General features: G+C 35.5%; 2 protein-coding genes across 3 annotated transcripts; both read right to left on the reverse strand.

Annotated features, from left to right (window-relative positions):
- Positions 1–2,609: 2,609 nt before the first annotated feature.
- stum (stum, mechanosensory transduction mediator homolog) lies at positions 2,610–15,060 on the reverse strand. 2 transcript variants are annotated; one of them, XM_028439129.1, is made up of 4 exons: positions 14,303–15,060; positions 5,979–6,161; positions 3,892–3,900; positions 2,610–2,968 (listed from the first exon to the last, which is right to left on the reverse strand). In XM_028439129.1, exons 1-4 carry the CDS (start codon positions 14,511–14,513, stop codon positions 2,934–2,936), a joined length of 438 nt encoding a protein of 145 aa, XP_028294930.1. In that variant the 5' UTR covers positions 14,514–15,060; the 3' UTR covers positions 2,610–2,933. The 2 variants fall into 2 exon arrangements, with proteins under 2 accessions (XP_028294930.1, XP_028294932.1); XM_028439131.1 differs by having other exon boundaries at positions 3,892–3,919.
- A 7,122-nt stretch (positions 15,061–22,182) lies between these two features.
- LOC114457982 (C-C motif chemokine 4-like) lies at positions 22,183–23,494 on the reverse strand. Its single transcript, XM_028440186.1, has 3 exons — positions 23,367–23,494; positions 22,485–22,596; positions 22,183–22,389 (listed from the first exon to the last, which is right to left on the reverse strand). Exons 1-3 carry the CDS (start codon positions 23,431–23,433, stop codon positions 22,299–22,301), a joined length of 270 nt encoding a protein of 89 aa, XP_028295987.1. The 5' UTR covers positions 23,434–23,494; the 3' UTR covers positions 22,183–22,298.
- Between the last annotated feature and the right edge of the window lie 2,179 nt (positions 23,495–25,673).

A 25,673-nucleotide genomic window follows, 5' to 3' on the forward strand; every position in this document is an offset into this window, starting at 1 on the left:
TTATTTAAAAAAAAAAAAAAAAGAAAACTACATGCATCTATAAGAGTGGCCATTATGTTTTATGAAAATAAAGAGTAATCAACTTCCAAGCTAAAATGCATTGAGGTAGTTTGACAAGGTCTGATGTGGTTCACTAACACCTAGGGACCGGATGTTTAAGTTCTATGCATTGTATGTATTTGGAAATTTTTTAGATTGATACGATAATCGCGCGTTGAAATATCGCCGAATAGATTTTTTCTTACACCCTTAATAGGAACGCAGACACACTCCAGGACATCCCTCATCCCTAGTGAGATGAGTAAATTGGCAGAGCCACTGGATGTCACCATGAACTGAACGTTGAAAAACAACCTTCAGGAGTCTAAAAGCGACACCTTTGTCTTAATAAATTAGACCAATACAAACACAGTCGTCTCTGAATCTCTGAATATTGGGACATTATTCCCAGTAGTTTGGGTCTGATTCCAAACACAAGTTTGGCATATCCTTTCTTTTTTTTTACTTCATCTGCACATGCTGTCAAAGGTCAACACTACATGTAGTGCAAAAAGACATATGCATGTTTTATTATTGCAATGAAATAAAAATAAAGAAATACCCTCCCCTAAGTAAGGGTAAGAAAAACTTTATTAAAGGGAGAATATAAAAAGAGAGGACAGTGTTACACCTAGGTGGGGGGGGTAAGGGAACTGGGAAGAGGGAGTCAGGGTAGGACAATAGAAGGGGTGGGTAAGAGTCGACTGTTGTACTATTGAAGAAATGTCAAACCCCATTGCCATATTTAGCCCAAACTACAAGGAAACATTAACAAATGGTTCAATCAATGCTATTACAGTTGCTACAGATCCACCAACAATTTATGGGTACTAATTACAAACACTAAAAGCTACTTAAAGCCAACTTTATTTTTGCTATTTGAGAAGTTTTGGTAAAGGAGAGGAACCAACCATTAGATTAAAGTGTAAACATTTGTAGTATAATATAATTTTAGCTACAGTCATCCTTAGCTTTGTTCCAAGTGGGATAAAACTCCAAAGTGCAAAGTTACAGAATGACTTTAGATGCAGAAAAAAAGGAAATATCAAATGTAGCACAATATAAGAAACGTATAACGGCAGCTGCTTGTAAAACGGTCGGGTTTTACAGTTTTTAATATTTTGGTTCCTTTGGATCGTTTAATCAGTAACATCTTATGAGTTTTTAATACAAACGCACTACCCAATAATGATTTCACATGATTTATGAACAAATCAACTTTTATTTACAACATCTTCAGTTACTTCAATGAATTCAATTGAAACACACACATTAAAAAAAAGCTTTTCAAAATAAGAGTCAACTTAGTATCCAAGTGTGTGTATGTACTGTATGTGTCTGAACCGTCATCTGACACACAAAAAAATACTCATGCAGAAAATTAGAAGAGCACTGAATACTTTCCAACACTTCTGCTCCCTGACGCCTCCATGAAGGATTCTGATTGGCTGTAACACGAACATTATCACTTCCACCCAACTTTAGGGCGAGACACTGAGAATAGAAGATTAGTCACGAGTATGGCAAGATATTACACTGTCACTAATACAAACATCATCATCATCATCATCATCAAACACCATACAACTTTTTGCGACAGTCATTGGTTTTTGTCCATTCAAATATAGGAACTTTTAATAAAGGGCGTTAGACTAAAATAACAATAGATTTAAAGTACAGTATGTCAGCTTGTTCCTTTGATATATATTGTGAAACTCGGCTCTTCCTATCATTGTGAAGCAGAATTCACCAAGCGTTGGATTGTTCACCCACTAATAGGGAACGTGAGCTGGGATTAGACCGTCGTGAGACAGGTTAGTTTTACCCTACTGATAATGTGTTGTTGCAATAGAAAACACATTTGATTAGACCTTGCTGTGCAGCGACCATTCAACAATTGTTAAGTGTTTTTCTGCTTAAGGCTCATTGACTTGCGTCAACATTGACTGTTTACGATGGAAAAAATTATTTGAAGTGATTCATTCACAGCAATAATTGAAAACATGGTCACAGGACGGAGTTAGTAAACCTTGTGACTGATTTACACATTAATAAAAGTGTTTTTAACAAAGCTGTGTGAGATCACAATTGTTTTAGAGCGCAGAGGGTGATTCATTTTCTGATGTAACTACAGAAAAACAAGAGTACACTACTAAGAGTTCAACACTAACCATTAATGTTCTTCATTCTTGCATATTGGAGTGTTGTAACCAACCAATAATGTTTGTCTGAGTTCATTTAAAAGGAAGACAGGGCAAATTTATGTTTAATCCTCATGTTGTAGAAAAATTAAAGGTATATAATTAAACAAAGAGTTAGCGACAAAGTCAGTTAGCGACTTGACTTTTTTTTTTTTTACTTCAGACCTGAAATGGAATGTCTACCAAAAATAACTCTAAGGTTATAGTTAGCCTCTGAGGCAACATTTAGGCCATGTGATGAAAAAACAACCCTGGAGAAAACCAGTGACATCTCACCCTGAACCTAATGGAGTGGCAGCTGTGCTCCATTAAACCAACACCATTTACAAAAAAAAAATGTGAGAAATTAACTTTTCAGACTCATGCAAATCGATTTCCTCCCACTTTACTTCATTTTTTCATGACAAGAATTGACACTTTTAACGAATGTAATCACTCAACAAAATACAAACACTGGTTTTTCTCACCAATATCCAATCACGGTCTCTTTTCCCATCATGCAGCTCTGCACAGGTACAAGTGCGCACTGATCAGATCATCATCATCAGACCATCACAAATTACTGTAACCATTTGTGATCAGTGTGCTGTAGGCTGCAGGTGCTACAGAGGTGGACGTGGTTTTTCAGGCTCGAGGGCGGAACTGGAGGTCAAACTAGTCACGTGATGTCAGCATACATCAGAGATGCTGCTTTCAGACGTCCTGAGGGACTCCCTGATCTCTGCAGCCTAAAAAAGGGCATCAATGTTATTTATATATTATGCTGGAAGAAAAATAAGCCAGCTATGATGATAGGTTTTCAGTAGCAGTCTGCAATTAGAAAGCATTGATTTGAGACCTTTGACAGTAGTAACTATTCCCATCTGTGTAATGCAAACACTTTAGTATGTGTTGTTGAAGACAGGATGATTGTTTCATTGATTAAAATGAGTCACTGAAGGAAGCCATGTGATAGAGAGGGAATGAGCAACATTTATCACAACAGGGAGCACAAAAATGTGATGTGAATCTGATTCAAAAAACATGTTATTGGCATTTATGTCAGTAAGTATTCAGAATATTGGCCAATCTGAGCATCAATACAGGAGAGAACAAAGGGTTTTGTGTGTTTTTAATGTCTTTTTGTATTTTTTTGAGTCATTGTGTGCAATTTTGTTGTTCGTACATTATTTTTCATTTCGTGTTTTTGTTGTTTTTGTGTGTTTATTTAATAATTTTGTGTACGTTTTTCTTTTGTACATTTTATTATTTTGTGTGTTTCTGTTCTTATTTGGCTGCTTTTGGTTATTTTGTATATTTTTGTCATCTTGTGTATAGTTTGAGTACTTTTGTTGTCCTTTTTTAAGATGTTTCTGTCATTTTGCATGTTTTCATTAGAGTCATTTTGTTCATTTACTTTGGGAGCTGCACAAAGTTAGTTTGAGGGCCACATGTGGCCCCCGGCCCACCTGTTGTCCATGCCTGTGATATAGCCGAAAAATAATTACTGGACAATATTTAAGAAATAAGAAATCTGAATGGGATTCTGATATTAAAAGATCATCTCCTGAGTTTAAGTATTATTAGTACCGGTACATTATTACATCATGTTTCACAATCTTAGACTGGGAATGTGCTGGTAATGGTAAGGAAGGAAAAAACCAGCACCTACCATCAGAAACTTGTGTGAAGATGAAGACCAGCGAGGGAGAAAAGAGAAAGTAAAAGCATTAATGATCAATTGTTGCTCCTGGTGAAGCAGCTGCATTGATTTATCACAAAGTTGATGTTTAACTGATGTTCCTCATCATAGCTGAAGGCCAACATGCACTGACCTCACATTTCAAACGGCATGATTACAGTCAAATAAGTCTGGCCTGCACGATCGATTGAACATGAGAGGAAAATGGAAACCAGGGGAGACGACACCATTAGAAATAAAAGACGGGGCAAAGACCGAGGGACATGGTGAACCAGTAAAGAGTGGGAGGAATAATGTGATACAGAGGGAAGTGGAAGGAAGGGTATGGTGGGATCAAACAGGAACCATCATTAGATCCAGAAAGGGGCAGATGGAGGACGATCAGTAGGAGGGAGATAATGTCACAATCATTAGATGGAAGGAAAATGAGAAAAGGAAAAGAGTCGTGTTTGTGCGAAGGCAGCCCTGGAAAAGAAAAGGAAACATTGATCAAAAGCAAAAACATTTATTGCATGAATGAAAGAACAAGCAGCTGAATGTTGCTAAAAGCGCTTCTTATTCATTATAAAGCCTAGTCAACATGCTCCCCTTGTAGCTTTGTAGAATAGTTGAAAAAGACACGTATACACCCAGAGGTCTGGAGGAAGAAGAAGAAAACACAGCAGGGAGCAGCGAACAAAAACACACCAGAGAGGCTGTTTTTACTCCCACACACACACAGATTAGCTCACAGCAATCCACGCACAGCCATGCACACACACTCACACACTGTTTGAAAGGTAATTCATATACATGCGGAGCAGAGGAGGCCTGCATCCATCCATATACGCATCCATTCAGCCATGCATAATGCAATTTATCAGATCTTCCATTAAAAATTTAAACAAAACAGAAAACAAAAACAGTAATTCAACAATGCTGCAATATTTGAAGGGGTTTACAAGAATTTCCTGCAATTTCTTGAGGCTGAGGTTAGCTGTTGTATCGTCACTACCTTCATACAAACACAATACGTTTTCTATGCAAAGATACCTTTTCCATCCTAAAAATGTAGGGCTACCTTTTGCTACAATGTTGATTGATTATTATTGATTGATTAACTCATTTTCAGAATTTCTACCCCCCTCAGTGCCAGCCGTTTTAGAGCATTTTGACTCTCTCAATGACTTTGAAGCAATTTTTTTTTTTTTTTTGATTTATTGAAAATTATAACATCTAAATATTGGCACTGAGTGTTAATATGGGAAATCCCATGCACTTCGGTCTCAAAAAATTCTGAAATTATTAATTGTTTCTTAATAATTCAATTGGCACACTTTACATTTTTAGTTCCAATATCTCAAAAACTACCCAACATAGGAAACTGAAATTTGGTATAGTAATACAGCTCCACCTACTTTCTCAGAATATACAAAAAGATCTGTTATACATCCTATCTGATGGACATGCCAGCCCCTCAAAATTGGTTTCTTGCGGTTTCAGGCTTTAACATATTTGGGTCTTGATCAATAAACAACTCAGCTCCCTGTAGTTTGATCAGCTTTGAGCTATGTATATAGACTGTTCAAATCATTAATGATTAGTCACATATATGCATTGGTTCTTTGGTGACACTCTCTTGAAATCCAAAAAAAATACTTTTTTTTTTTACTATTTTCATTGGCCCATAACTGCATGTGGGAATGAAAAAAAAATCTGATATCTGCTTTCATTTATAGTATAAAGATTTTTCTTTCTTGGGATATAAAATATTTTTTCTTTATGCAACTTATCCATTTTTATTTTGGACTCCAATTTTGGGGTATTTCACCACTTACCGATATTGAAAATCCTTTACATGAGACCATTGTAGCTGGCCTCTGTGTCTCACTCATTTATTGTTAGTTTTTCACATGGAATGACCCCTGTCTCTGTGAGTAGCCTGTACCCTAAAGCATCCATTGATTTCCAATCATGTTTACTCTTAAATTATACAACTACTAAATGGACCATTCAAATGCAAATTGAAAGAAAGGAAAAAAAAGATGCAAAAAGAGAAATCGATGCTAAGTACTGACTTGCGAGGATGACCATGTCCATTCCCCAGAAGATGCTCATGATCCACCCCACCATGATGACGGCGGTCAGGATCTGAATGAGAGCCGCTGCCACGTTGAGCCAGAACACACAGCACACACCTCGCTCTGAGATCAGATCACAGTGAGCTCCACACAGAACAGAGAAGGCTGAGATGAAGGTACCTGTGGGACAAACAAAAACATACTTATACTCTCATTAAGGTTATTTATTTTTGGTATTTATTTATTTCAAATGAACAAATAAAAAATGGAAAATGAAAAAACAAATCTCAACAAACTTAGTTTAATTGTTTCATCAAGATCGTTCCACAAAACCACAAAAATGGAAATGTACATACTTTTTAAATTAGCATTAGGGTTAGCATCACACATCATTAGCGTAAACCAAAGAAAAAGTCTAAAAAAAAAAAATGAGGAAGCAGCGCATAGTTCCTATATATTTACAGTAAATGCTGATGCATGGTGGCTGACAACAGCAGTTTGAGTCGTGATAGCTTTTACTTATTGACTTCATTATTTATTTCAATAAATAAAACAAATAAAAGCAGATGTTCTAGGAAATCGATGTAAGTAATGAACTCATATTTGTATCTGTATCTGATTTCACAGTCAGCATCGGCATCATTGGGTTGATAATATCCAACTTTAACCAAAAATGGTCCAACGATTAAAAGTCACATATTTATGACATTTTAAATAACATTTCCATACAAATACGTTGACAAGATTTATGGTAAACCTATCAGACCTATGAATCCATGACAAAAGTATGTTATTAATCAAAAGCAAATTACAACGTTGCTTTTAATATGAATTATGAAAACCTTAAAATGAAGCTGCATGTGACATGTGAAAATGTTCTGCATGTCTCACAGCATCCTTTTGTTAATAATGCTGTACTAGACACTCATACAGTGAGTGATATTGACCTGTTGCTGCAGTTCTGAGGACGCTCCTTCTGCCTGAAGAATGTCCAACATCCCTCCTGACAATTAATCTGAAGTACGGCCTGTTTTACCGTAAATGCTCATGTGAGCAGGTCTAACTGCAGCCATATTGCAGCTAGGTTATATGCAATATAATACTGGTACCCTTTTATGATGGCAGGTCCTCAAAGTTCTGAATTTATCATTTGTATGGGTTTTACCATTGCACCCCTAATGGGACCTAATTAGACTAAAGTCTACTTTCAGGATTTCTAGAGATTGTTGTAAAATGGTTCTGGATTTTGTGCAGAAATTGAATAATTGATGTTGAATACATGCATGTTTCTTTTTCACTGAGTTGCTGGATGGATCCTTGTTGGTGTAAATTAGGGCTGCACGATTATGGCCAAAAATAATAATTATGATGATTTTGATCAATATCTTAATCACGATTATTCGTCCTGTTAGGGAAAACATCTGTATTTTTTTACAGATTGAACTACTTTTTAACAAACAATATGTAAACAAAGAAACATTTTAAACAAGTAAAGCAAAGGATTTGTAAATATTTGTAAAATGTCATTTCAGGGTCTTACAGTGTGGTCTTCATCATTGTCTTGTACGTATGTTGCAAAGTCAAATACAATATATAAAAAAAAAACAAAAACAAAAAAAAGATATGCAGCAGGGCCTGTATGTTAAATGTAAAAACCACTAACAATCAGGTTCATTTACTGTAATTGTGCGGCCTTAGTGTAAATAACCTTTAATATAAATAAATAGTTATAATAATTAGTTTACAAGTTCTCCCAGAACATGTGCAATTCTTTTCACCGTTTCCAGTCCAAAACACATGATAGAATAATGGGGGCTTGTCCAGTAGGGATGAACAGATGTAGCACATTGATAGTTATGAAGATACAGATGCTTTGGCTACAGGCTTGATGTAACCTTTGAAGGTAAAGCTGCAGCGTGAACTTAATGTGACACTAGTCTAGATGCCTGGTAGGCGTTGGGGGCCATGGCCCTTCTTCTTCTGCTCCATTTCTTCTCACATTAACAGAAGTTGAACAAGAGGGTGAACCGAACAGGTGGAGAAAGGGGAGGAGATTAGAGGGAGAGGTGACGGTGCTGCCATCTACATCATGTGTCTTAGAGAAAGCTAAAGCGGACTCGGTTACATTATGAGCTCCGATCAAGTCTTATCCCCACTTATCCTTCATTGTTTTTCTCTTCGTTATGAATGCCAAGTTTCTAATCTCACTGTCTGATTAATGACCTCATGTTCTGCTCAGAACAGCTTTAAAAAAAAAAAAAGTTAGCCCAATGTTCTACAGGCCACATATAGGCAAAACTAGCAGATTCCATTGAAAATCTAAATATTTGCTTTTACATGGCCTGCTTCGGCTTTATCTAAAAAAGGGATTAAAAACATTCCAGCACCAGGAAAGTGGTCAGTTTAGACTAGAAGAAACATAAGCAAACAGAAAGCAAAGATTTATCTTCTGTTTATTTATACATTTTTTTCCAATGCAATGTAATTCAATGTCCTCTTTCCACACACTTTTCACTACACTTTTAAGGTATAATAAAGCCAAAAACAGAGGTGTAAAGAGTACTAATATATCCTACTCGAGTAGAAGTACTGTTACTTGATTGAAATTGTACTCAAGTACATAAAGTATTTAAGTACAAGTAAAAAGTAGCTCAATTAAATATTACTCAAAGTAAAAGTTACTAGTTACTTTCACCCCCATTTTTATTTTTGGTAAGAAATCTTGCCACGATTCCCTTGTATACAGTAAATATCTCATGTATATAAAAAGAGACAAAATCTTGCACAATTGAACCTTAATGTATTTTCAACAAAGATATCTGTATAAAATAAATTTTTAAAATAAAATAACACCAATTAATTCAATGCAAAACTAAAAAAAAAAATTATCAGGCTCTAAGTATATCGAAATTTATTAACTCTAAAAATGAGAAAATAACCTCCATTCAATGTTGTTTTGGCACCGTGCATTACGTTTAATCTGATTGGTTGGCTATGATGTGATACATTTGATTGTCGTTTGGTCATTTCATTTTTTGTAGTTTCACAATATCCGATGATCATTTAAAAAAAAAAATAATAATAATTTAGTCAGTAGCGGTTGAGTGTAGAAATGTAATGAATTACTTTACTTCTTTTAAAATGTACTTACGTACAAGTAAAATGAATGATTAAGAAATATACTCAAAAAAGTACAAGTGCCCATAAAAGTAACTCAATTACAGTAACGTGAGTACTTGTAATCTATTACTTTCACCTCTGGTTAAAAGTAACCAGAGAAAATAGAGGCTACATAAAAACTTCTAATTATCTATCGTTGAATAAATGAGTGAAAAAAAATAAAAATACTTATTCTACAGTGTGAGCGACAGCAGGATAAAATGTGACCATACTGGGAGACAACATGATCAAATCAGTCTGAGGAGTTTTCAGGTTGCTGGGTCTGCGCCCACCAGCAGATGCTCTGGCTGCTGGTGGAGTTCCCTCCTCCACATCTGAGCCATGACGGACAGTAAACTCATCACAGGATGTTACTCATGCTTCTCATCTCAGGCTCCAGCATGTTCATTAGTTCATATAGCCTCGTCAGTCACATGTTTCACTGAAGTTTGTGTTTACAGTGACGAATAATGTGAAGTTTGAGGCTGTTAACAGCATTAATGGTCCTAGTCATTGATTATCTACACAATAATGTGCTCAGGAGAATTTCCTCTAATGCAGTTTCTCAACCTTTTCAGCCTGTAGCCCCCAAAATAAAGGTGCCCCCCACTGTACCTGAAGGTGGTTGAACACAGACATGAACATTGAAGAACAGTCATGTGGTGACAGAGCCATCTATAAGGGGGAATAAAGAGGAGAGATTTTTGGGGCCCATCCATTAAGTCAGCAAAATTATTTTATATTGTTCTGTGATAACCAATTATTTATTTCTCTGAATAATTTCCACTGTTGTTCAGGAAGTTTATTATTATTTGCGCCATAGAATATAGTAATCTTAAAGATGTAAATACTTGTTTTAATCAGAAATAAAAGAGGTTAAAAGTGACCAAAAAGGTGGTGAAATGGGATTTTAAAAACCACAGAAATTAGTTAAAAGTTGCAATTTAGAGTGGTCAAAGGGTTCAAAGTGCCAATAAACATTTTTAGGAGTCAATATTGAAACAATTAGTTTAAACGGGCAAATAATGGGCTTGACAAATCATGAATGTGGTGAAATTGGTAAAAATAAGAATGATACAGTATATGGTGAAAAGAGGTTAAAAGTGGCAATAATGGGTCAACATGTGAGTGCAGAAAAGGGGTGTATATATATATTTTTTTTTTCTTTTCTGATATTTAATCAATATTTTTCTTATTGTATGTCAGGGCAAAATTGTTAGTTATGTTTATTAACATATTTACTCATAGACTATTCTTTTTAAGGCTTTAAGTTGAGACTTTTCATTTCTGCTGTCTCATGTTTTCTGCTCTCTTCTCGAGGTCAGCTTCCCCAAACACATCTTGTCCCTCAGACACAGAGGCATGACACACTCACATGCCTACACACACTCACATAGTCACACATACACACCCAATACACATCCATTCATACACACAAACACCATACACGCACACACACCCAATACACATCCATTCATACACACAAACACCATACACGCACACACCTCCAACACTCACGACAATCAGGAGATACCAGAGAACTGGTTGTTTTGACCTAAAGAAGAAACTGTCTCTTTTCACCCTCTTCTTTCACCTCCACCCTGTCCTCTTTATCTCCTGGCGGGAGGAGGGAGGGGGACTGAGGGGGAATATACGTGATGAGTTAGAACTGTGCCACTCTGTCATCGGACGTCCGCCCGGGGCGGTCACTAATTTGGTCCATCTTTGTACTCCTTTTTATTTAGTTTTATAATAAACCTTTTTTATAAAATCATCAATGCCTCGCCTGGACTCCATCATTCAACCAGAGCAATAAATCATGTCTCCAAATGAGGTCAACCGCAAATTTGCCGTGACATGTATTTTTCACATTTTCGTGGACGTGTGTTTTCTACTGCTGGAGACATTGCACAGGCATTTTATTTTCATATGATCTGTTCAGATCAGTGTTTAAACTGACACAATCGGAGAAATGATCTTTTCTTATTTTTGTGCATTGTCAGTAACTCAGGATGGTTTATCCTTAATGTTCACACTTACAGTTGTGACAACGCCGTCATTACGTTGTAACGTAATTTTTTTAACATGTAATTTTCAATGAACACAAGCAATAAATCAATCTGTTTCATAATAAACGATTTCAGATTTATTTAAACTTTAAATAAATATAAAATATTAATTTTAAAGCACAGATTACAACAATAAAGCAAACAAATCTGTGGCTTTACCTCGTCAACATATCTAACTAACGTCACGTTTTAAACACTCTGAACGTAACAGGACAAGAAAAAATGAAAATAAAAATTGCAGCCTTTGCAATTAGAAAATCGCGTTTTATGATATTGCAATAATATTGCAAATGCAATTAATTGTTCATCTTACTTTTCTTTATGCGTATTTTATGTTGATTGGAGCCTCTTAAAATGTAAGAGCTAAAGTGTGTGACCCTGTGATGAATGTACGAGGGCGTATCCTGACTATACCCGCTGCTCTGAAGCCTCATGACTTTCATCAGGATAAGTGGGTATAAAAAAATGAAGGGTGTTAAGACAGAACAAAGCCAGTGATTTAGAAATTAACTTGGCTTGTATTAAATTGTGCAGTTGGAAATAAGCCTTTGGATGCTGTAATACAGTTTTAATTTATTTTCTATGCCCTATGAAAGCAATCTATTCCAACAGTCCTCTGTGTGCAAAGAGCTCTTCCATTCTTTTGTATGTCGCATTTGTAACATTGCGTCTGTGTGCCTGTATGCGCGTCTTGATATTACCCTGGCTAATTACTATAATTGCACAAAGAACTCTACAAAGCACCCACTGCTAGTGTGGGAGGTTAATGATAGAGTGTGAGAGTGTTGCAGGCAGAAAGAGAAAAAGGCATAAAAGGAGAGACACTAAAAAGGAAGACAAAAAACATTTTTTAAAAAGAGGAAAATAAAGAAGACTGTGTACCCTGCTGCACATTCTCGCCAGTTTAACTGTGTGAGGCCTGTCTTACAAGGATCCAGATGGATGAAAAATACCAGTTTATAAACCCAGTTAGCCATTCAAAGAACAACAATGGTGTTGATGTTTCTGTGTTGATGAATGTAATAAATGTAATAAAAGTCAAGAAAAAATAGACAAATTTTATTTCTCAAAGAAAATGCATGTGAAGATGCATAGGCTGAACCCCTCGGAGTCAGTATAACCCTCAGAGTCAGAATTACTACTCAGAGTCAGTATAACCCCTCAGTGTCAAAATTCCCCATCGGAGTCAGTATGACTCCTCGGATTCAGAATTACCCCTCGGATTCAGAATTACCCCTCAGAGTCATTATTACCCTCTAAATCACTATATCACTATTCCAAGTTCCAGGTTTGAATGGGTTATTTATCAAGTTATTTTTGAGAATTAATCAATAACCGTTAAACTTAAGAAAACTCCAGATATATACATACATATGATTAGTATTATTTACACTGGTCGGTCAAATTGGACTAAGTGTGGAAGATGAATTAACTGCCAAAAATCTACGGGATGATAAAAATTAAGTGCACTGAAAATAATAGTTAGGATGTTACACATGTTATACAATCTCACTAATGGCAGAATTAATATCAGAGAAGTCAGTTTGATGCATGAAGAATATGCATCTCGGGGAAAAAAAAAAAGTCACTCACACAACTACACGTTTCAAGCTTTTTACATGCACGCACAGGAAGATGGAACATATCAAAATGAGACATTAAGCTAACACGGCTTTCCCAGTGAATCCTTCCAGCAGCAGCACTATCACTCACGTGCACACGCAGCACATGCTCTCAGTTTGGAGGTTCACACTTTCCAATCCTCTTAAGGGAAATTTTGTACATGACGTGTGAAATGTCATTATTTTCAACTCTGTTTTAAATTGCATCTGATGACAGCTTCTGGTGCGACTCTCTCCACCACATGTTTACACCTGAACCGACATCGTGAGGTTATGACTGCATTACATCAGACACTTCTGATGATGACTGAAAGCATGGAGCAAAGTAGGGATCTGAGTACGGTACTTAAACCAGGAGAGGAAAAGTCACATCTTGAATACTAAACACTAACGAAGCCATGTTTTCTTTAATTTAAGGAAGCTTTTTCAATCTTGTCAATTGCTGGCAAATAGCTCACATAAACACTTTCACACAAGTTTTTTGTTGGTCTTAGCCAGCGTTGTCATGGCAACAAGCTGCCGCTATTCAATGAAATGTCATGGCATTCAGGCACACATACACAATCTTGATTTTTGCCATTTTTTTTTTTGTCAATTTCAGCAAAACATTTTGTGAATGTACGAATAACTAATGGTGAAGCTGATCGATAACATTTTAATAAATCCTCTATTTTAAATGTATCATTAAATAAACATCCATTTTTACATTTTGATTAATTTCCTCATTAATTATTGGATTTTTCTTTGGAGTTTAGATTCTAGCCAAAATCTGACAAACACATTTTCTAAACTGCTAGTCCTGTGCAGAGTTATGTGGTTAGGAGAACATGCAAACCCTGCTGCACAGACAATTTAAAAATCCCTATCATTGGCAAAATGTAAGTAATTCATATCTCGGTTCGTAACTGAATGACCTTTATGAAATTCGACTAAGCTATGTGAGGTTGGTTCTTCAATAACTTCATTGAGTTTTAACTGTGTCCGATTAGATTGCATATTTCATCCCAATTTTTTCAAAAAATGGTGCTGCCCATACATTTGGACCTACTGTATCATTATTAATGAGGATACCATTTTTAATTTTTCATTTAAAAAAGGTGTGAATGATGATGGTAAAGAAGACATTTAGCACTTGGTGGAGGTTTGCGCACTCTGAGGGCTCTTGTTTATAATTATTGTTACCCACCTTAGTCCCGCTAGCTCTACTGTAGATGGATTTAGTGGCTCAACTCCCTGTATGATAGCAAATGGTAGCCATTAGCAAGTGGCTTATCTGTAATAATCTCAAATTGTTCGTAAAATTGTAATTTATTTTGGGTGTTCAATGGATCAGGGTTGCATATTCTCCAGGTGATCTCCAGGTTTTGTTTACGCACATGTTGCTTTCCTCATTGTTAGGTCTTTTGGAGTTTTTGTCTCATGTCATTTTTAACGCAAGCAAAGAAACATACAAGTGTGATTACACACTTACCCAGTCCAGGTATGAAGGTGTTCAGGAAAAGACAGATAACCGCCAGAGGGAATGGCATTGTGGGTATTGCCGCTCGTAGAGGACCCTTCTTCTCCCGCACCTCCACCACCACACCTCCACCTGCCGTGGGGGCTCCAACCATGGCTTTAGCCCCAAGGCTGTCATCTGTTTTTACACGGCCCTGCTCGGCTGCTCCCTCCTTCTGTGCCATCTCTCTTTGTCCTTCTGCCTCCCTCACTCTCCTGTCTCTGGGCTAAAAATAGCTCCTAATAATCTGGTAGGCTGCCTGGAAATTAATTTGTGTTTTTTTTTCCTCTGGACTCTGCAAATTTAGTAATAGTCAAACATAATCAATGTTAAATCCCCTGTAATCTGCACTTCATGTCAACAGTTGGCTCCTTATTCACTGGCTTTGACACATGCAGGATATTTATATTCCAAACATATAGATTATATTCTGCTCCTTTTTTCCATGAACTGCTGCTAAGATGCTGAAACTCTCAAAGAATGAACAAAAAACTGAGAGGAGGAAGAGGAGTCAGAAGAAGCAAGCACTATTTCCCTCAGACCACAAATATGTTAATATGTGGTCATATCAGGGGTCAGCGATATCTGCCATTTGGTCCCATGTCCAAATCCTTCTTCAATTAGTTTAAAAATCTTTAGGAAAATCCTTTAAAGAAGAGCAACATCTCTTTTTCTTTTATGCTAAAGTCCCTCCACCCCTCACTTCTATGTGAGAGTAGATCCAGAGAGCTCTGCAGCCCCCCTTTTACTATCAAGTCTCCTCTCTGTTTCACTCTCATTTCTCCCTCTCTCTCCTCTTCTTCCGCTATTTAAAGGAGCAGTGCACCAGTCTGATGTTACGTTTCAGAGAGATCACCTTCAATGAGGTGCAGTTCAACAGAAAGGATCTTAAGATTTTCAATCTAAAGAAAAAGATAAGTATAATTGAATTGGCTCACAGGATTCTCTGCTTCTAAAAATATGGAAAAATTTTATTTTAAAAGCCCGTGGATGCCAATAAAACATAAGGTAATAAGTAGGGATGCACCGAATATTCGGCCACTAAATATATTCGGCCGAATATATATTCGGTTTAGTGAGTTAAAAGCAAGGCCGAATAGTAGCGTGTGACGCAATGACGCAATCAAATCACTTGAGTCAAGTGTGAGTGCAAGCAGCAGCTCCTCCTCTCCGTTCTCTCCATCACTGCATAAAAGTTGGAAGCCGTCCAAATCCACAACAAAGTCGGTTGTTAGCGCTGTGAGCTACGAATCCATAAACATCCTCATTGTTTCCTCCTCAGTTCACAAGCGATGTCGGGTCTCGCTGCATAGGCTAATGTAGCATTAGCACGGAGTGCTAACAGCTGATGTGTGTAAACAATGGGTCCGTGGCTCCATGCAGTCCCAACACAATCAGCAGCAGAAAAAGTTGTGCAGTTTTGGCATCCAGTAGTGCAGTTTGCATTCACATATATGGCAATAAAGTATAATATATATTCTATATTAAAGCACAGTGTTTGTTTATGGTTGGAGAGGGAGGAGCTCACATTCTAGGAGGCGTGTTAGGTGACGTCACCTGCCAACGTGGGCAAAATCCAACTCGCCCGTTTGGAGGGAGGGAGGGAGAAAACAGACCTTTGTCCCTCTGAATGAGGCTAAAGGGATGTATATCACTGCAGCAAAATCATTATAAAGTGTTTTTTTCATCATACCTCCCCTTTAATGCACTATTTATTTCTTTTAATGCATGTTTTGTTTTATGTGAAGGGCTAATATAAATGAAAAACTTTGTTGTGCTTTTTTTGAAAAGCAAAGGCTACTGGAATATTCAAAAAATGTCAGAATATTCAATAAACATTTACTTTCTTTAAAAAACATGTCTAAAAATGTATTCTAGGCTATTTATGCACTATTAAAAAATAGTGAAAAACGTAACCGTATTAGATATTCGGTATTAGGCCAAGCGTTTATATTTTATTCGGCTTCGGCCACAAATTTTCATTTCGGTGCATACCTAGCAATAATAATAACCTAAAGTTCCTCATAGGTTAATCAAACATTGTCTAACAATAGTGCAAAAAAAAACAAAAACACTTCAGCTAACAATGGACGCAGATCTGCACATGTCAAACTCAAGGCCCGTGTGCCCGTGTGGAAGATTAAATTCAGCCCGCAGGATAAAGTCTAAATTACAGAACACGAGTCATTATGTAAAAATACAGTAATTCAGTTGTAGATATCTCAGCTCTTCCAAATACATAAATTCAATGAATATCCACAATATTTGCCAGGGAATTTTGTGATTTTTTCATTTTATGTGTTTTTGTTGAAATTATGTGTATTTTTTTTTCTTTTATGTTGTTTTGTATGTTTTTACTTTGATATGTTGTACATTTGTCTCTCATTTTGTGAGTTTGTGTGTTTTTGTCGTTTGTCAATTTAGTATATTTGTCTTAATCTTTTTGTGTTTTTGGTGTGATTTTTGCTGTTTTTGGTTTTTGGGGTTTTTTTTGTTGTTTTTTGTTATTTCGCATATTTTCTTGTTTTGTGTATTTTTGTTGTCAACTGTCAGCACACGCTTTTATCATGTGATGGCAGAAAAATAAACCTTCTAAAAATCTTTTCCAAAATCCTGCAATTTTTAAAAAAATAGTCCACAATTTTTCCCCAAAATGAATACAAAAATTGGTCACAAACTCAAAGAAATGAATATATTGGATATTGTCTAACTTCCACTACCTTATGAATATGTATAGGGAAGAACAATGTTGGAATTGCTCATTTTCAACCTGCTTTGTATTTGGCCCCTGAACTAAAATGAGTTGACACCCATGGGTACACGCTGTGCATTGCCGTCAGGAGTCGTCGAGGTAATCAGGAAATTAGGCACACCTGTGTGACCCATAAACAAATCCTATCAATTCTTTATTTTACTCACAAACATACAGACAGTGACAAGCAGTGTTAATTTTGATTTAGTTTTAGTCAGTTTTTTGACTAAAATTAAACTTAGATCTGGTCATCAGGACTATTTTAGTTCCAGTTTTAGTGATCTCAATGACAACAAAAGAGTTTATGCATTTTTAAAAAAAATTCAAATAGCATTTATCAACCTGATAATGGTTGGCATTAAGGTTTGTAAATACACACGGGCTGTACTACATCTGAAAACACAATTAGCTTATACTTCCTATTGGATTTCATGGCTTTTTGCGCCTTCCACGCAATAAAAGTAGTTTTGATTGGATTTCGTCCCATGTGAACTAGGGGTGAGTATTGGCAAGGATGTTGCAATAAGGTACATATCACGATACTTGGGTCACGATATGATATTGTCACAATATCACGATATATTACAATATTCTACCCAGTTAATATCAAAATTTAACGTAGAGATGAAAAATCAAGTTGCTGTATATGTTCATCAGAAGCTATTGATCATTCAGACGATAAATCGAGTCAAAACTATTTGCTTCAAAACATCCCATTTATTATTTATTTATTATTAGTGTTTTTGCACATTTACACTGAAAAAAAAATGCAGTGTTAAACACTGCCATCATAAAATAAAGTGCAACAAGTTTATTTTCACTGAGGCTACTGTGTAGAAGTCTCAAAGTAACCATTACAACATAATGACGGCATTGTAACCACTGTAAGTGAGAAAATTAAATAAAAAAATCGATTTAAAATCTGCACCCAAAAAAATCGCGATATATCTTGAAATATTTTTTTTTTTTTTTTTACACACCTAAGGTGAACATTATAGTTTAATTTTAATTAGTTAACAAAAGTATCAATAGAATTTTATATAGTTTTTGTTCATAAGTATTTTTTTAAATTAGTCAGTCTAGTTATTGTCACTTATAAAATGCAGCTGACGAAAACTATGACAAAATTTTGTAGACAACAAAAAATAATACTGGTGACAATCCTGGAGGTGTGATAAGAACCAAGCAATCCATTACCCACAGACAAAGAGGGAACCTAAACAATAAAAACCCTCAAACTAAATTAAACACAAGAGATTAAAAGGGAAACCCAAGTACAAACCCATAACCTTCATTTTACAAGACTGACTCCTTATCAATTGCTGAACTTTAACAAGTGATCTCTTTATTTTTCATCAGTGCGCAGGAATTCCTCCCAAACACAAGTGGTCAGGACACAATATAAGCAGAGATCTATTAAAAACCAATCTCACCCTGCGTCTCATCTTCTCTTTTTCTCATCCTCGGTTTCCTAGCAACCCAGAAAGCTGTATGTAATTAAACAAGAGACATCCATCTCTAGTACAGAGTCCCATCTTTATTCGTTCTTCTTATAGCGACTGAACTTAGTAATCATTGGATTATTTTCAGCCTAAGGCAGCTACTATATGTTCTGATGCTTATTGCCATGGCAACATAATGGAAAATCGAATACATTGTCTTAAGGTGGAATGTTTATACTGTAGTTTATATGTTTTCTCCAGGGCTCATTGTACGTTGAGTCCCTCTGACAGGAAAAGCTGACCACACACGCTGGTTATTTATACACACGTGTGCGTTTGTGAGCGAGTGTGTGTTCCTCACCTCTGACTGGATCAGAACAGTGAGAAAACGTTGACACACTACAGTTCTCACGTCTTTTCTTCAGCCTTTTATGCTTTTGCTGTTTTTTTTTTGTCCTCATTACAACACAGATATGACTGCGTAATTCACATGCTTGTACACTAAGGGACAGCGGTGCAAGTTTATATTAAAGATCAAGTGTTTGCGACACCCACACATTCATCATCAACACATCTTTGCACAAGATGAGGCGAGAACCAATGCCATCTGCCTTCTATTTTACACTTTAAAAATATTAATCACATTTGTAAACATAAAAATGTTTTTTTTTCTTTTCATCTTCAGTTTCTAAAGGTTCACACACATTAGTGTGACCTACAGTGACATGATTTCTTCTTGTCATTCAAATATTTTTTTCTTATTTTTATCTAAGATGTAATTTCATCAATTGTTTTTAATTTTGTGGTTGCAACAACAGGTTGTCATTTCAATAACAAATGATTAAAATTGCATCACCAAGTCTCACTTATTGAAAACTGAGCTACAAAGGCATGTGAAAATGTGTATTCATGCTCACATACAGTAAAAATTAAGTATTTCCTCTAGCACAGCGATTCTCAACTGGTGGGTTGGGACCCAAAAGTGGGTCGCGGACCTGTACCGGGTGGGTTGCGGACAGTCAAAAATGAATACTTAAAGTCTCTCAGTCTCTTTTGACAGGCATGCTATGAAATGCATGTTGCACAGGGAAATCTTTAGATTCACGTTTTAAAAAAGATTTTATATATATATAGATAATTGTTTTCAACAGCTATTTTTGGGGAACTAAATGTAGCTGGTTAAATTCTGAAAAGAAAAAAGTGGGTTGCAATTCAATGACCGAGGGCAAAATGTAGATCCAAGGTGAGACCACGGTATGTATCCAAGTATGCTTTTTGTAAATGGAATAAATAAATTATATAATAAAGCATAGTAAAACAGTAAGAATGTAATACAAATATAATGGTTATATATTTTTAATACTCTATGAACAGGTTTTACTTGTTATACAAAAAAGTACACTTACATTTGATTAATTTAGCATATATTAGTAGATTGTCATATACACAAAATACACTTTCAGTTGAACTTTTTTACAATTCAATTACAATTAAAATATATTTAGTACGAAATCAGTTGTTCCAAAATAGCATGCTTTAGTTTAGGTTAACTAATAGACAAATTTGGAGTATATTGATGATTAGTGTGGCTTCAAGTACACAAAACACGTTTATTTTTCACATGAGCAGTTGAGAACCCCTGCTCTAACAATCCTAATATCTTTTTTTTTAAAAAACATGGTAAAATAGGCTGTAATCACGGGGAAACCAATCGTCCTCGTCACCTTCTTGTTCGTCTCTCATCACAATGTAAATGTATTCAACAAGGCCCATCATTTCTACCTAATAATCAGAGCCTCTTTTCACACATCACACAGGATGATATGGTGAATATTTAACAGAGTTATTTTAAGAGGAGTCGGACGGTGAATTCATTTATTGTATCCTTTAGAGAGGCTGATAAATATCCAGGTCAGTTCTTTCTGAAGCATCCACACCAGTCTGGTGGGAGTCTGGCTTGGCATCCAGCAGCTGTTGGTTTTCACTGGCTTTTCTATTTTTGACGACTGATGCTTTCTATTCTTTTGCCCGAAGGCTGCACTGGAGAAGTAGCTGGGTTTGAACTTTATGGTTTCATATGATGATACTCACCATTCACAGATTAGCTCTTTTAATCCCTAATGATGTAATCCCACTCAGGGCAAAGAATAGGCCCTGTATGTCAGACTCTAAAAAGGGTTCATATTAAACTGCAAGAGAGAAGAGCGCCTCCTGCTGGTCATATATGTTATACTGGTGGAGGAAGGAGTGTTCTACAGATACTCCATAAGGCAGAGGTGGGTCACCACCCTTTCTGAAATTATGAGCTACTTCATAGTGTGTAATCTGAAGCACTACCAGTTAAAAAGCACTGCTTAAAAACCAAATGATCACAGTTTCACTTTAATTAAAGGGTAAGATAAGTATAAAATGTTCCAGTTTTAACATGAAACACTTAATTTCTCCTAATTTATACAATTGTTTATTTCCATAAAGAATCATCTTCCTATTTTACTAGCTACTAAGTTTTAACTCATTGTAAAACAAGTAACATTTGTAAAATTGGAACAATTGTCATATGTTAGTCATTCGGTCCAGGGATTGCAGATGAAAAATAGCCTTTTGGCTAATTATGGTATGTTTTCCATATTGATATTAATGTACACCACCCCTGTTAAATAAAGCAATAAATTAAAAATAATAATAATCCACTTAGCATTTAAAAAAAAAGCTGTATCATATATAATATACTACAACAAATACGCCAAATCTGCAACAATGTTTCAGTGAAAACATTTAAAGATGGTTAATTTGATACAAAAAAAGTTATCACATGCAGCAGTATTTAACTTTACTAAGTATTAACTACATCTCTCATCTGTATTTATCTTTGAGTTTGAAACATGGAAAGTAATTCTGATTTTAGATGGAGCTCATTGGTGACATGTGGGTTACCTGGGGCCTGCAGGCATCATGTTGGTGACCCCTGCTATAAGAGGTGTCAAACTCAATGTAGTTCAAGGGCCACATACGACCCAGTTTGACCTCAAATGGGTCAGACTTGGAGAAAAAAAAAAAAAAAAAAAAAAAAAAAAAAAAATCATGTTTTTGTGACGGAAAAAACCCACAAATTCAATAGTAATAATGGCTTGATTTATGTTTTTTTTAAAAAAAAAAATAAAAAAAAGGAGACGCAAAAGTGCGTACAGAAACCATTATTCATTCACACTAGTGGTGGTAAGCTACAATATAGCCACACCATTTCAGGCCTACTGCCCCTCTGACCACCACCAACATTCATGCAAGACAATGGGGGTAAAGCGCCTTGACCAAGGACACAATGACTTGGATAGAGCGGCATTAAAACCCCCAACCTTTCGGTTAAAGGACCACGCACTCTATCATGGGATATAATGCCAGAATTTTCCAGCTTTTTTTTTTATTTTTTAAATGCCACTAAATATGGCAAACACCCATTATACTTGATATGGAAAATGACAAAAAGTAATGCTTTTCCCATAATTTCTACTTCGAACAAAATCTTCCTGCACCCCGAGTTTGACTTGTGCTTTATGAGAAAATAAGGTTTGACATAAAATCACACATTATTGTATAATGTTTATTGATTTTTAGATTTGTATATTTTATTTCAAAAGAAAAACCATTATAAAATTAGTTTGCCAGTTTTTTTACTCCTTAAGTTTTTTTAAAAGAAAAATTGTAATATTTTTAGAAAAAATGTTTTGATCACACATTGTTGTACAAGACATTTAGATCTTCATCTACTTCATCTTGCCTATGGCATCATCGGCTTTTCCTCAATGATTTTCTTCACCCACTTCATTGAAGGGTCAACACAGATTTCAGCGCCATTCCTCATTTTGACACTGGAACAGGAGAAAGATAAAATATGCTTTTTAAATTAAGAGTTTTGTCACTTCTGACCACATTATTATTAAAAAAATAAAGTGGAGACACTTACAGCACACCATCCATTGAGCACAGGCTGCTGGTGTATGTGTAGCTTATCACATTGGCCTTCTTCAGTGGACCATTTTTGAAGAAAAAGCAGCAGGTCGATGGACCAAAGCTGTCTGAAGGAACAATAGAGTTATTCACAAAGGATACAAACCAACAAAGCTCAATACAAACTTTTTTTGGTTTTTATTTATACAAAAACTGCAATGACATTGTGTTGTGACTGCAAAATAATACCTATAAGTGCTTTTTTTTAATAAACTATTTTTATTCATTCTTAAATAACAATGGTGAAAAAAAAATAGTAACAAAGAACATATAATATAATGAATTAAATATATCATTAGTTGCAAATACATACATGTGCATATAAAAATGATTCCGGTTTGGGAGCCTTACCTTGAGAGAATATTCTTAAACAAATGTGGGAACATATTTTCAAACTACGAACCAATTTTTTTTCTAAATAAAATGTTATTCCAATTCTTCTTGATGTTTTTAATCATCTTTAAGAAATAAAAAAAAAAATAAAAGAATCAGTTAAAGCAAAACAGTAAATTTTAAAAAGTTTCATATTTGGATTTTTTTCCCCATTGAATGTGATTTAATTCTTTATCATTTTTAAAAGGAAATAAAATATGTCGTGCAGTGATTTTTTGTGAACCACTGCTAAAAATACCTATACATTGTCAAACTTAGCACAACTGGCCTCATTAGGATTAATTTAGACTATTCGTGTCATTTTTTTTCAACATCTATCGACTATAAGATGAGCAGCAGCATCTATATTAAATCAAGCATTTCAACATTTATTCAGATAGTATGGGTTCTATAGAATGGTTAATATCAAACAAACATTCTTATAGAAACAACATGAAAGGCTTACTTTGTGCCAGTACAGTGTTGGATGAGAATGCCAACAGGAAAGCTAGCACGATGACAAGGGTCTTCATCTCAGGTTTCGGTTCAGTATCTCTTTGCCTGTTGGCTGCCCCGCTGCTCTGTTTTTATAATGCTGGAAATGTGCGTGTGGGTGTGGTGGTAGAAAGTTGTTTTGCGTAACACACCACAACCTAAATAACTTTGCAACATGCATACAAACTGCGACCAGTATCTGTAAATGTGGTTGGAAGAGTTTAAGTGGGTGAAAAAAGTACAGAGGAAGCTGTGTGTGGGCCAATTCTTAGAAATAATGACCATGTATTGATATTGTATCATGTATAGATATTATGTAGATATTCCTTGTCCATGCCTGTGTGTACATTAGTCCAAACATGGAGGAAAGTGCGCATTTAAAAAAAAAAAAAATACATCAAATGAACAAAAAATAATTTACACCACTATTTAATATTTATTGATGCACTATTACATTTCCTGCGCGTTCAATCTGTAAATGTCAAAAGGTACATGTTTTTAATGTATTACTTTGTAACTTAAGTTAGTAAAACCATACCATTATTTTAACACATTCTCACAAGAGTTATGCTTACATACCTTTATTTTCATTTAAAAAAACTAAAAACAATTATAATTGGGTTCATCCACCGATATTTTCTACTCGACATTGGGGATCAGAAGGCAAAGTGGGTCCTGACCCTTCCACATTTTTTTAAGGCAAAATAATTTCAAAGAATGTAATATTTGACGGACATTATTACAAAATATGTGGATGATTTGGTTCTAGTTTTTAGTTTGTGTTTTGTTCTTTTAAAGTTATTTGCTATAGTGTTCACATTTTTATTGTAGAACCTAAAGAAAGATGAATTTAAAATCATTCCTTTATTTTTTCCTTTTAGTTTCAGAATAATATCCATTTACTAAATTCATGTTTGAAATTCTTTCATGGTTAGAATAAAGTGGAACACAAATTTCCCCTTTTGCAGTATACATTTCAGGTGACCCAAAAAAACATGGCAACCGGAAAGCTGCATTTCCCCACAACTCAAACCAAAACCTGAAATTTAGTCGTGTGAATATCACATACACTTTTAAAAAAAATCTAACTACAGGATAAACCATCTCGTTTTCAAGGAAGTCCTCAGTAGTGTTCAAAAGAGATGCACAAGAGAATACAAACAATAATACATAGAGGTAAACATTACAGTACATTATATTCCTCACAGGACTTTCAACTGTCGAAGGTCATAAGTTTTAACATCTAAGAAATAAACTAACAAATATAAGGTATGAGCAAGAAGACTCAAAAACTGTTACATACATTTTGAAGGTATTGCACAAGAGCATTTTTATACATATTAAGGGAGGTTATAGAGCAGATAAAGGTAGGAAGATCACTCCAATCAAAGGGGGCTTTATTATTAAATGAAAGGAATTTTTAAAAATGTATTCACATTACGTTGGCATTATAAGTCATTCATCTACTTTGTTGAAGAGGTGAAGCACTGATTATAAGCGTGGGTTTGACTCCATAAACCAAAAGCTATCATGTATAGATTAGCATGAGTCATCAGAAGCGCTTGGTAGTATTTAAACCAACGCTCAAATTACCAACACAACAACCTGGTTGATGTCATGGAGGAAGGAATTAAACAAGTTAAGTTACGCATCGGAACAATGCAAAAAGGACCCACGCTATACATTCAAGCAATTCAAAAAGACAAAGGAAAAAGGTTATATCAGTAGAAAAAGAAAAAAAAAGACTTGTGTTGTATATCGGACACAGTTGCAAAGAAGACCTGGTTATGAATCAGAACAAGGAAAAACAACCCAAGTTAGTCCTTGGAACAATGCAAAAAGGACCTCGGTTAAGTCTTCAGAACAATACAAAAGGGACACAAGTTACACATTCAGGCTAGTCAACAAGAACTTGAATTAAACATCAGAACAATGCAAGACAGGAGAGACTGATGGCAAAGGTTGTCCAAGACCTATTTCATGTGACCCACATGTAGAGCCAGTCATGTTTGAGTCGTAGGGTTTGGGGCTGTGCACTTTTTTTTCTACTCAAGCCGTTACCACTTTTGTAAGGGATGGCCTTGGGGTCAAAAAGGGATAGAAGATCTTTATTTTAGACCAGCATAGTCAGCATGGCCAACATTTAAGTCCCAAAGCAAGACAAAGCACACAAGCAAAGAGAAAACTTTACTGTAAATGCAGTATTTAACCTTAGCTGGACTACATTGTAACATTTAGCCAGCGCAAATTCAATATTTAACATAGCTAAAACAGATTG

Source organism: Gouania willdenowi, chromosome 24 (genome assembly GCF_900634775.1).
Source record: "Gouania willdenowi chromosome 24, fGouWil2.1, whole genome shotgun sequence".
Classification (NCBI taxonomy): Eukaryota; Metazoa; Chordata; class Actinopteri; order Blenniiformes; family Gobiesocidae; genus Gouania; species Gouania willdenowi.

Coding starts and splice junctions, on each gene's coding strand:
- LOC114457982 (XM_028440186.1), bottom strand. CDS start 23,433: ATGAAGACCCTTGTCATCGTGCTAGCTTTCCTGTTGGCATTCTCATCC. Junction 22,597..23,366: donor CAACACTGTACTGGCACAAA/GTAAGCCTTTCA, acceptor TTGTTCCTTCAG/ACAGCTTTGGTCCATCGACC. Junction 22,390..22,484: donor TGCTCAATGGATGGTGTGCT/GTAAGTGTCTCC, acceptor CTCCTGTTCCAG/TGTCAAAATGAGGAATGGCG.
- stum (XM_028439129.1), bottom strand. CDS start 14,513: ATGGCACAGAAGGAGGGAGCAGCCGAGCAGGGCCGTGTAAAAACAGAT. Junction 6,162..14,302: donor CACCTTCATACCTGGACTGG/GTAAGTGTGTAA, acceptor TTTGTCCCACAG/GTACCTTCATCTCAGCCTTC.